The 12,720-nt window shown below is 62.7% G+C and overlaps 1 protein-coding gene across 1 annotated transcript; it reads right to left on the bottom strand.

Annotated features, from left to right (window-relative positions):
• Positions 1-970: 970 nt before the first annotated feature.
• On the bottom strand, positions 971-1,831 carry MRGPRG (MAS related GPR family member G; the record flags this gene model as incomplete). Its single annotated transcript, XM_080817872.1, has 1 exon — positions 971-1,831. One exon carries the CDS (start codon positions 1,829-1,831, stop codon positions 971-973), a length of 861 nt encoding a protein of 286 aa, XP_080673998.1.
• Between the last annotated feature and the right edge of the window lie 10,889 nt (positions 1,832-12,720).

Genomic DNA, 12,720 nt, shown 5'->3' on the forward strand with positions numbered 1-12,720 from the left:
CGCAGGGGAGGGTCTGCAGGGAGCGGGCAGGGATGGGGCGATGCGTGGAAGAGCGCAGGACTCGGGGGAGGTGCGGAGGCTGAGGGTGGGGTCGCGGGCCACAGCAGCCTGCGCGCGGCGGGGTGCCCGGGACGCTCGGCCGGGGGCGGGGCCGGGAGGGTAGCCCCGCCCCCAGTCCGCGGCTGCGCCCGCCCCCTGCAGCGAGCCCCGCCCCCACCCCCCGCGGCTGCGCCCGCCCCCTGCAGCGAGCTCCGCCCCCACCCCCCCCCCCCGCGGCTGCGCCCGCCCCCTACAGCGAGCCCCGCCCCCACCCCCGCGGCTGCGCCCGCCCCCTACAGCGAGCTCCGCCCCCACCCCCGCGGCTGCGCCCGCCCCCTACAGCGAGCTCCGCCCCCACCCCCGCGGCTGCGCCCGCCCCCTGCAGCGAGCCCCGCCCCCACCCCCGCGGCTGCGCCCGCCCCCTGCAGCGAGCCCCCGCCGCCGCCCCGCGCGCCGCACATGGTGAGGATGCAGCGCCGTCTGGCGGCCGGCGAGGAACTGCTGGGGCGCCGGGGCGCGGCCGCGGGGGTTGGCGGGGCGGGGGCGCGGCCGGGTTCCACGCCCCTCTCGCGGAGGAAGAGTCAAGCGCGTGGGCACGGCCATCCCCTGCGCTCGCATCCGTCCAGCCCCCCTCGTGGGCCTTGGGGCCACCTGTCAGCCCTGCTTTTCCAGGTGCGCCTCGGCGCCTGCGGCCTGAGCTGGGGCGGGGAGGGGGAGGAGGCCAGAGCCCGGGCGGGGGGCTCTGCCTGGGGATGCGCTGCTCCGCGCCCCTGGGTCCTTCCCCACCCCCGGGCTCCTGGACCTCCTCAGGCTCTGGGGGCTGCAGGGGTCAGGACCACCGCCCTGGCCCCGTCCTCAGCCTGGGGTCCCCTGGGCGGGTGAGCCGGGGCTGCCGCGGGGCCCCCGGGGAGGGGTCCGCCGGGGCTGGCAGCTACAGGAGGCCCATGGGCAGGGACAGCTCCCCGGCCTCCCGCGGGGCCTGCTCCCCCAGGGCCCGGCGGAGCACGGCCCGCAGCGGCTGCCTGGGGCCCGGCTGGCGGCCGGCCATGAAGTGGAGGAGCGGCTTGGCGCTGCCGTGGACGCAGGCCAGCAGCGTGGCCAGCGGGAGGAAGAGCGGCAGCAGGAAGCCGAGCAGGGGCCGCAGGCTCCAGCAGCAGACCAGGGGCAGGCCGCAGAGCAGGAGCAGGAGCGCGGAGCCCAGCGTGACCCCGAAGAACTGCGGCCGCGGGCGCTGGGAGCAGCAGCCCCCCCAGACGAAGAGCACCAGGCCGGCCCCGCAGACCCCGCACACCAGGGACAGCAGCCACGTGACGCTGGCCGCGTGGTACCGCAGGCAGGTCCCCGGGCGCGCGCGGACCCCCAGCAGGCCGCAGGCGTGGGCGGGCAGCAGCACGGCGGGCGGCGTCAGGGCCCAGATGAGGCCGCAGACCACAGCCGAGGTGTGCCTGGGCCGGCGGCCCCGGTAGCAGGCCGGGAAGAGGTGGGAGAGGCAGCGCTCGGCGCTGAAGGCCGCCAGCAGCCAGAGGCCCACGGAGAAGCCCACGAAGGGGACCACAAAGTAGACGCTGTCCCGGGAGCCCAGGGCGGCCTGCGCGACCGAGACCCCCACCTGGCAGCCAAGGAACAGGAAGTCGGCGGCCGCCAGGTGGAGCAGGTACAGGGACAAGGGGCCCTTCTTGATGTGCAGGCCCAGGTGCCAGAGGACCAGCCCGTTGCCCAGCAGGCCTGCGAGGCCCACGGCCAGGGTGAGGTAGAAGAGCACATTGTTGACGGTTCTCCAGAGCCCGAACATCCCGGCTGGCTCGGCGGCGGGCGGCCCTGCGGGAGGCGGCAGACGGCGCTGCTGGCAGTGGGGCCCTGCGTGGGGGGCCGGGCGTGGTCCCAGGTCGTGGTGTTCCAGCCCGGGGGCCACCCTCCCGGCCCATGGCTGACACTTCAGGCCTCAGACTGGGTGACAAGCTGTGCCTAGTGTGGGGTGTGGGGGGAGCGCTGACTGGTGGGTGCGGGCCCTGCCCTCCTGGCGAGGGGGGGCTCCACGGAAGGCACCTAAGATTTCCAGGGCCCTGCACAGTGGCAGGGGTCGGCAATGGCAGGACAGGTCTCTGCAGGCAAGGGACCCCCATGAGGCTCTGCCATGCAGGGTCTTCCTGCCTCCTCCATCGGGACTGTGCACCTGGCTTCCCACCAGGAGGGCCTGGACCCCACTCCTGCTAAGTCCCCCACCCCAGAGGCTCTGAGGCCCAAGGACACTGCCCTGCGCTGGCGAGAGGAGAAGGAAGATGCTGTGGTGGGAGCAGCAGGTGGCTGGGAGGGTGTGAGAGGGCTGCGGGAGACCCCAGCCTCACCCGGGCAGAGGTTAAACCCCCCAGCACTCCTGCTGCAGGGACTTTGGGGACGGGCTGCTCTGACTGCAGCGACGCATTCCAGAGCCCTGGGTCCTCTGGGGAGAAGCTAATGCGAGCGCTTGCCACCAGCAGCCGACAGTTCTGTCCTCGTGCAGGCCTGTGCCCTACTGGGGACAGTCTCCAGGGGAGGGAGAATGGGTCCCAGGGACGTCTACCGGGGCAGCTGAGGGTCTCTCGAAACCTGTCCCTTTCCTATACCCTTCCTCCCCGACCCACAGTGGGCCTTGTTCTCAGCCCAGAGATGCCAACTCAGAGGCTGGCAAGACCCTGGCTCCAGGTTAGGGGGTGTGGGGTGCGGAGAGCAATGGGGGGAGGACAGAGACAGCGGAGGGGGACAGAGACTGGGTAAAACTGAAAGAGAGATGAAGAGGGAAACAGACGGCGGACAGACAGGGACAGGGCTCACCCGACACCCTTCGGCTTCCCCTCACACACCTTTGGTGGGCTGTGTCCTGCTGGGGTACCCTGACCCCCTCCCCACTTACCCAGGTCCCATCTACCCTAAGGACCTGCTCTCCTCTTGGCTCCCCTTCCTCCGCCTGCTCTGAGCACCCCAGCCTGGCACCCCAAGCATCCTTCTCTTGGTTGCCCTTGTCCCCCATGGGGTCTCGCCTTTGTCCCCTCGAGCCTTGTCCCATATCGGGGCACATGGCAGCTCGTTCTCAGGTCCAGCGAGCTGGGTCAGCCTTTGGTGTCCTGGGTGACTGTGCTGGCCCTCTCCTTTCTGGGCTGTGATGTCCCCAGTGTATGCCAAGAGGGCTGAGTGGACTCTGAGCTTGGAGGCCAGCGGTGGGGAGGCCAGGCTGTGCCGGGGAGGGGGACGTGCTGGGACGGCTCAGTGTCCGGAGTCTCAGAACAGGTACACCTGCCTGTTGACCCAAAAGGGGACCCAGAGCACCAGCTACCTCTGTCTGCTTCCCCAGACCCGTGTCCCCATGCCGGTCCCCCAGTGTCCTCGGAGGCCTGTCTCCTCACCTGGGCAGAGCAGGTATGTGGCTGGAGGGGCACCGAGCCTTCTCACCTGCTGTTGGGAGCTTCTCTGAGATCTGCTGGAGCCGCTGCACTCACCACCCGCCCTAAATCCTCTCGTGTCCTCTGGGGCCTAGAGGGCTGGACCGAGGGCGACTGGGCCAGTTCCCTGGAAATGGGAGGAGTGTGCTGCCTGTTCACAGGGATGAGCTCAGAGATGTCCAGGCAGTGTGGGCTGGCCCGAGCCCTCCTCCTCAGCCCATCCTGGATGCCAGTGCCCCCGACGCCCGCCCGATGCCTGAAGGGGAGGAAGTGGCAGGCTGCAGACCCCATGTCCAGCCGGGCCGGCCACGCCTTCTGGGTGGTTCCATGGCGCTTCCTCCCGAGGTCCTTTGGTTTGCGGCAGAGATGCATGGGAGGCAGGACCTGTGGGCATGTCCTGGCCCTTGAAAGAAGGACCTGCCACCCCCGTGCCTCTGTTCCCCCTTCTTGGACTGGCCCTTGGTGTAGAGCTCAGCGCCTGGCTTGGGGCTGGGTCTCATGAGGGGTCACTGGCGGGTGTCGCAGCAGGTGGTCCACAGAGGTCGGTTCCCCTTCCCAAGGACCCCCCTTCCCACCGTATGCGGGCCACAGACCCTGGGTGCCAGCCGTCAGCAGATGTTTAATACTTTCCCAAGTTGTGTTCTGCAGAGCCGTAGAGCCCGAGACGTTCCCAACGAGGAATTTCCTCTTCCACCGACTGTGGTCCGTCTGTGGTTGCTGGGGACTCCCGAGCTCACCCGCTCCGCATCAGCAACAGTGCTGGAAAGATGCTGCGTCCCCGTGGTTCCCAGGGGCCTCGGGCTCATTCCCCTGACACAGGGGGCCCGCCCCAGCCCAGACGAAGGTTGCTGGCTCCCCAGCTCCCCGCCCTCCTGTGCTTTGCCTAAAAATGCGAACCGAACCGTGCGTGCGGCCTGCAGGCCAGGTGGCCTGGTGTCCTCTGCGGGACGCACCCCTACCTGCCCTGCCTGCTCCCCCTGCAACCTTCCTCAGCGCCTCCAGACGCTCCCTCCGCCCCGCCCCGGCCAGCTCTCCCGGGGAGCGGTCCCCAGCACGCCCCCGTTGCCCCGCCACGCTGACTGTCCCACCCCTATCCTGTGGGGAGGGCCTACCTGGCGTTTTCTGTCCCCTGCCATGAGCGGAGCCTCACCCCTGCCAGGCTCTCCATTGGTGGCAGGAGGAAGAGCGGCGTGACACCTGCGGCGGGCCGCACGGGGCCCTGGGAGACTGTCCACGGCGAGTCCCTGCAGGCTAGGGGGGGCGGCCTTATGGGGGAAAAGGGTCTGGCAGAAGTGAGTGGAGGTTTTGAGAGGAGAACATCCTGGATTACCTGGGCAGACCCTAACCCCAGGGACAGGTGTCCTTAGAAGAGAGAGGAGACACACACACAGGGAGAGAAAAAGCCACAAGACCATGGAGGCAGAGACTGGCGGGGGGTGGGGGGGTGGCGGGTAGCGCAGCCACAGCCCGGGGACGCCTGCGGCCCCAGGAGCTGGAAGAGGCAGGAAGGACCATCCCTGGAACCTGGGAGGGAGCATGGCCCTGGGGTGCCGGGGTTCAGACTTGCAGCTTCCAGACTGGGAGAGCGTCCCGTCTGTTGCGGGCGGCCGTCGCGGCCCTCCGTCGTGGTCCTGCGTCGTGGCTGCCCCGGGACGGGGAGGGGAGGCTGCTCTGCTGTGCGTGCTCTCCGTGGGGCATCCCAATTACTCCTGCGGCCACCCCCAACACGTCTGGTCCCCTGGCCTGCGGGCGGGCCCCCCGAGGCCAGGAAGTGCGGCTTACGTGTCTGGGGCAGTGTGGACCTCGTGGGGGCGGCGGCCAGGCCAGCTGCGTTGCGTGCCTCTCCCCCCCAGAGCACACGGGGCGCTCGGTTCCGAAAGGCTCCGCGTTCTCAGGCCCTCGGAGGCTGGGCCGAAGCCAGAAACGCCACGTGCCGTGTGTTTAGACGCGTCTTTCCTGAGCTGCTCTCGCAGCCGGTGCCTGACGGTGCCACGCGGGGCTCCGTGGAGTAAAGTGGCCGGAATGAGACTTCTTGACGGTCGCCATGCAGCTTCACCCGGTTCAAGCCCAGCCCAGCTCTGAGGCGGCAGGAGGCCAGCGTGCCTCTGTCCCTCGGGTCCCAAGTCTGCAGGTGAGGGGGACGTCGCAGGTTAGGGACATGTCGTGGAGGAGTCAGTGGACATGTCAGTGAGGAGCCCATGTCGGGAGAAACCGAGGGACAGGCAACGGGTGGGGGGTGTGGGGTGAACCTGTTCTCACACGGTTTCCACGGCCAAGATCCCATCTGAGCCTCCGGACAAAATCAGCACCTCTGAGAGCCAGAGTGGGGAGCCGAGATTGCCCAGACCCCCCGGGGGCAGATGGGGACAGAGGGAGCGGCCCCCACTCCCTGGCAGCGGGGCCGCCCAGCACCACGCCCAAGCCACTGGCCAGCCCGCGTCTGCATGTGGGCATCGAGGCCAGCACATCGGGGACGATCGTCAGGAGGGCCAGGCTACTGGAGGCCACTGCTGGGAAGCGGCCGGCTGCTCAGCAAGCCGAGGCAGGAGGACGTGTGGGCAGGAGCCCTTCCTGTGGTTTTAGTCGGACTTGGCCAGGCCAGGCAAGTGGGCTGAGGCTGGGCCCATCTGAGTAAGTCAGGGGCTGTCCCTGCTGTCTGAGACCAGCCGGCTTGATTAGGGCGGGACATCGCGGGCCACTGGGCGCTGGGCTGGTTTGCATTTGAAAAGCAAGCTCCCAGGCAATGGGTTCCTGTCCCCGGAGGGACAGTCCCTGTGGGATCACCGAGGCCCCAGAAGCCAGAGCTTCAGAAATATGGAGAATAAGGGCAGAGAGGACACAGGGCGGAGGCTCTGTTCTTCCTGCCCTGGGCTCGTGGGTGGGACAGCCTGCTGGGCTGGGAGCGCCCCCTGCCCCTGCCCCCGCCCGGGAACCGGACCCCTGGGTCAGCCCTCGGCTCTGCTGCCCCCAGCGTGGATCCTGGTCTGGGTTGTCCGTTCCTTAACCTCAGCTTTCCACGGCTTCCTCGTGCAGTCGGCACGCTGTCACGCATGTTTCATGTCTGATCCGGTGCCCGGCACGAAGACTGACACGCGGAGGCCTGGACTTTTGTCGTAGCTCTCGTACTTGTCGGGAGGGTCTTCTCTAAAAACACCCCTTTGTGACAAGAACCAAGCTCAGCTCCCATCATGTCCACACGGAGAGGGTCGGTAGGGGGTGGCTCAGTGGGTGGGGGGGACCTCAGAGCCCCGAGAACCAGCCCCAGTCCGCTGGCCCGTCCCAGACACCTGTGGAGGGGTGGGTGGGAGCGGGTTTCGGAGAGGAAGGAGTGGGGGCCTCTGGAAGGACCGTGCATTTTCCTGAAGAACAGATACCAGTCCGGTGGACTGTGTTTGGGGTTGAATACTTGTGCTGTTTCCCCCTTCTGAGATAATTAAATAGCTGAGCCGTGAGCCGGCCTCACGTAACCAGGACACTCCCCTGAGGGACAGTAACCGTCACACTTGCATCCAAGTCGGGGTGGGATGGGGATGGCGGGCGGCTCCCTGGGCCCCTGGCTGACAGGCTGTCCCGTGCCCCGAAACATGCAGGCGTGGGGCCCGCAGCCCTCCCCACAGGCCCCCGGAGAGGGGAGCAGAGTCCCACACCCTTCCTGGGAACCACTGGCTGCCTGATCAATCGGGGAGCAGCGACGTGCTGTTCCCGGGAACACTGTCCTGGCCAGGACAGCTCCGGGGGCTCCTGGGGTCCTGGCGGTGGGGGCTCGGGGCTCGGGGGCACTGACTCTGGGCCTGGGGCCTGGCCTCCTTGGATCCTGAGCAGCCCCCCCCTCCTGGCCTGTGTCAGGACCCTGGCTGAGGTCAGAGCGGGTGCAGGCAGGGCAGGGGGGTGAGGAATGGAGACTGTCCTTGCCGGGTGGAGTCCGGAAGGTCTGCTCCCTGCTTGGCCAGTGGCTCCAGCTGGAAGGACGGCGCCCCCCATGCCAGTGTCCTGAGGTCTTTGAACCCCAGGACGGGGCTAGCTGGCAGATCTCAGCTAGCCTGGAGAGCGCCTCACACCTGGCTGGACCATCTGGTCACACACCTGCTGTTACATGCATGACCGGGGGTGGGGGTGGGGCCCAGTGTCCATACAGACCCCAGAGCATGCAGTTCTGTGGTTGCTCGGGGAGGTATCCCTGCTCATAGGCCTGATGAGGAGGAATTTAGACCCCCCCAAGCCCCTGGACCCTGGGCGTGGGCTCTCTGGGAAGGGCTGAGCACAGAGGGTCACTGACCTGGGTCTTGCCAGAGAAGGCAACGGGCTGTGGGGGCAGGAGGGGCTCGGGGCAGCCAGCGTGGGACTGAGGGGTCACTTTGGGATCTGCCCCTCTTGCTGGGCTCCAGCATCAGTAACTGAGCCGCTCTGGACCGCCCGGGGTCTCACGTACAAGGCGGGAGCACTCTCCCCGTGCGAGGCGAGGGTCCCCTGGGGTAACACGCCCAGTGCGGGATCATTGGTGCTTCTCCTCCGCAGCTCTCCCTCGCCCGCGGGAAGTTTACACCCTTTGGCCGAAAGCAGAATTTGAGGCCGCTTCCTCTTCTGGGTCCTGTTTCCTCAAACCGATGGAGGTTGATGCTCACTCTGGAGGCGGAGCTGAGGACCCTTGGTAGGTCCAGCCCCGGGAGGTGGGAGGCCCCAAGCCGCTGGGCCAGGCACCCTGCGGGCGGGATGTGGCCCCAGCCCCGCCCGTGTGGGACGTGCCCAGGTTGGCCGCACCTCTGTTTCCAGAGCCCACTCAGCCTGGCAGGCGTCTGGGCCCTCACCCTGACTGGACAGGGTGGGACAGGCCCAAACCCGGCTGAGGCCCAGTGTCCCTCCAGCTCCGAGGCCCAGGGCCTGAAGTCAGAATGACCCTCACTTAGAGAAGGAGAAACCGGTCCCTCTCAGGTGACTCCATCCGTGGGTCATGACTCGCGTCCTGGGCGTGGAGCCCTGGGGTCATCGTAAAGCTGGCTTGGGAGGGGCTGGACCCAATTCAGAGCATCACCACGTTCAGGTCTCGGGGTGCTGTCCTGCCTGCAGCCTGGGCTTCAGGCCAAGGGGGGCTGCCCTGGGTAGGAGGCCAGGACCATAGGGGTCCCCCTCAGAGGGCTCTCCACATACCCAGGGCCCTTCGTCATTGACTCTGGGGAGGTCCGCATTGCCCTGGCCTGGGAAAGTGTGTGTGTGTGTGTGTGTGTGTGTGTGTGTGTGTGTGTGTATGGGGGTGTGTATGGGGGTGGGAGGTTGGCCCCAAGGCACGAGTGGAGCTGTAGGGGCAGATCTGTCAGGGAATAGAGTCTCACAGTCTCGAACATTGGACCGATTATAACAACCGCCCCGGGCCCTTCTGGAGGTTCCTCTCTGAGCCCCAAATTCTGCCCCGATGGTCTGTCCTCTACAAAGAAACAATAAACAGGGAAGACTGTCATCATGTGTACTGGGGGCAGGGCACCCCATTTTAGACGGACGTACCTCCTTGCTCTGTGATGTAACCGGCGGGTTCGCAACATCCGTATTTCCTGCTTTAACTCATGGTGACAACATAATCGGCCGATAAAGGGAAGGCTGCCAGCCACGTGCCCGGGGTCTGTGGGGTCAAGCTTTGGGCAGAATCTCTTGGGGTCTGTGGGCGGAGACAAGAGCGGGCACCCAGGTGGTCACTGGCCCTCTGGCAGAGGCGACCACGGGGCTACCCTGTGACTCCCGGACCCCGAGCCCTCCCCGTGATCCAGTCTGGATCCCCCGGCCAGCAGGGTCCACCGGGGACTGGGCTCAAAGCCCCAGTGGGAGTCGAGGGCCTTTCACTGTACCCCTCCGTCCATGAGGCCCCGGGAAGGCAGGACTTAGGGGCAGGTGGTGGGGCTGGGATTTGGATATGTGAGGCTGAAACTCGAGCATCTGAACAGCAGCCTGGTGCTCCGCGGGGCCCCGCCTGTGCCAGCCGACCGGGAAGAGACCTGAGACAGAGACAGTGACATATGTCCTCCCACTCAGGAAAGCCCAGCTGGGGCTCCAGCACTCAGGCCCGAAGAGAGCTGCATGTGAGTTTTGGGAGCTCCTAAGTCCACTGACCCAGACCCCCACCCCAGCCGTGCAGTGTTCGCAGAAGTCATCCCCAGGACCCACGGGGAAGCTCCCAGCCCCAAAGTGGCAGGTGGGGTCTCTCCAGCCCTGTGGTCCCCACACAGGGCTCAGCCCCTCTCCTGGGGACCCCGTGGTGCTGAGAGGCTCCGCAGAGGGGCAGGACGGCAGCAAAGCAGGCAGCCACACTGTGTCTGCGTGAGTCAGAGGTGGGATTCTTCAACACCCAGCGAGCCGTTCCTGATGAGAAATTCTCCTGGTGGAAATAACGCGGGTCCTCGCTTGCCTCTCGCTTTCTTGCTGGCACTGAACGTGGCCCCCGGGAGGTCCCAGGACAAAGGGGGCCATACTGCACCCCTGCACAGACCCTGAGAAAGTGGGGGAGGAGGGAACATGTCAGCTCATTTTAGGAGGCAGGCACGGCCTCCTCCACACAAAGACCTCACGGAGGATAAAGACCAGCGACCTTCATGAGCAAGGGCTCGGAGTGCCCCGTATGACGTGGGGCAGAATGTCAGCCCTTGGAGTTATCCTTGAAAGCTGGGCCGGCCTGACGTTCGCAAATCCATCAGTGCGATTCGCCAGATCAGCAGAATCAAGGAGAAAGAATCGTGCAATCATTTCAGTAGATGCGGAAAAGGAATCTGAACAACTCAATATCCATTTGTAACATCCTTCAGAAAACCAGGAGCCAGGGGGACCCTCTCCCGCTTGCTTCCGAGAAGCAGCCACGGAGGACGGTGGGAGTCCGGCCGCCTTCTCTCTCACGCGGGGAAGGACTCAGGGCGTGATCGGCTTCCATCGTGGACATGCACCAGAGCTATACTTTTGTAAATGCTTGATTTTTTTTTCTTTTTCTTTTTTTTTTTTTCAGGTGGGGAGAGAGAGGGGGGGAAGCAGGCTCCCCGCTGAGCAGAGAGCCTGATGCGGGGTTCGATCCCAGGACCCTGGGATCACGACCTGAGCAGAAGGCAGAGGCTTAACCCACTGAGCCACCCAGGCGCCCCAAATGCTTCGATTTTTAACAAAACTGCTGAAACCCCTCCAAAGCGGCCGCTCCATTGTATATCCCCGCCCACTGCCCACGGCGGGCGGTCTCGGGGTTCCTAGATCAAGAGCATCCTTGCCCGTCCCTCCAATAACGTGTGGCTTCTGGTCATTTCTTTTCTTGTTGGAAGCAGGTACGGGAGGCTTGTCCATGAGGGGAGAAGTTTGTAAGCCCTTTGACTTTCTGATTCTCTTTTGTCTTTCTTCCTTTTCTTCCCTATGTTTTCTTCAGCAAATACTCCTTTCTCTCTTTGAGGCTTTCCAAAGCTTCTGAGACCTCTTCTCCCAGCTCCGAGCACAATCTTGAAGACCTTTGGCCACTGCTCAGTATGCTTTCTCCTGGCATTTTCACACATGTGGTGGCCTCCTGTGATAACGTCGTTATTCTGCGTTCTGTCTCCCTTTCTCTCTCTTTTTAAAAGATTTTATTTATCTGAGAGAGAATGAGAGAGAGAGAGAGCATGAGAGGGGGGAGGGTCAGAGGGAGAAGCAGGGTCCCCGCCGAGCAGGATGCCCGATGCAGGACCCGATCTGGGACTCCAGGATCCTGACCCGAGCCGAAGGCAGTTGCTCAGCCAACTGAGTCACTCAGGCTCCCATCTGCGTTCTGTCTCTTTTAGTGGAGAATTCAAGTCATTTATTTCATTCTTTGATTTTTTTGTACTGACCAGACTATTAAAGACTACAGGTGTCCCTCTTGGTACTGCTTTAGGAATCTTCCGTAGGTTCTCACATGGAGTGCTTTCTTGATCGTGTTTTAGAAATTCTGAAATTTTGGTTTTTATTTTCCCTTTTTTTAAAGACGTTTTTTATTTTTTATTTTATTTTATTATTTTGTTTTAGAGAGGGAGAGAGTGCAAGTACTCCCGAGCAGAGGGGGAGGGGCAGAGGGAGAGGGAGAATCTCAAACAGACTACCCCCCAACCCAGTGTGGAGCCCCACCAGGGGCTCGGTCTTATGACCCTGAGATCACGACCTGAGCCGAAATCAAGAGTCGACGCTTAACCGACTGAGCCCCCCATGCAGACCTTTATTTTCCTTTTTAGTAAGAGTTGTTTAATAGAGTTTTAAAATGTTCATGAGAAGGACCTTCTCCTCTTTTCATTCTGTTGCCAATTTCTAGCCTTATTGCCTCATAATCCTGGTTCAAACCATTTAGTCTTGATTTTGTGAGAATCGTGGTGGAGTTTTGACGACGTGCTAATTTCGTTGCATCTCCTGGCGTTAAAAACCGTCACCCATGTAGAGTGGGATCTACTGGGTCGTGCACAGGCTTGCGGTGCTTTACAGTTCATAAAGAGCTTTATGTTTTCCAAACCATTTCCAGTTTATTATTTCATTAATTCTGGCAGTATCATCTTTCTCATCAGGTGAGGAAGCTCCGAGTGAGACGGCAGCCTGCCCTGACACACAGGTTCAAGCGCCTGAGCCAGAGTTTGATGCAGGATTGTCCGAGTCTGAGACTGTGATGATTCACTCAGACGCAAAACCCCCCATCCCACCCGTTAGTGGAAGACCAAATTCTGCCTCCCAAGAGCTGAGAACAAGACAAGGACGTCTGCTCTAACTCCTCCAACTCACTGTTGCTCTAGAGGTTCCTACCAATGTAATAAGGTAAAAAAAAGAAATGACATGCATATTGGAAAGCAGGACGTAAAAGCACCTCATTCACAGAGAACATGATTGTTTACATAGAAAACCCCAAGGAGCCTATAAAGTGTCTGTCAAAACCCACAAGTTAGTTTTGCAAGTTCCCAGGAGACAAGATCAACATACAACATCAATTGTATTTCTGTATGCTGACAATGGCAAGTGGACATAGATATGACAATACCATTCATAATGGCATCAAAACCATGAACTACTTAGGGATAAATTTAACAAAATATGCATAACTCTATGCATCAAAAACTGCAAAATATTGCTGAGGAGTTATGGCAGACGGAAGGAACTAGATTAGCCTGAACGATTTTTAGAAAAGAACAGAGTTGGACGAATTCCACAACTGGGTTTTAAGATTTACTATAACGTTGCAGTAATCTCTAGATGATGTGCAGATCAATGGAACACAACAGAGTCCAGAAATATATCCATAGATGCGTGTGGCCAACTG

The sequence above is a fragment of the Martes martes genome (genome assembly GCF_963455335.1).
Source record: "Martes martes genome assembly, chromosome: 10".
Lineage (NCBI taxonomy): Eukaryota > Metazoa > Chordata > Mammalia > Carnivora > Mustelidae > Martes > Martes martes.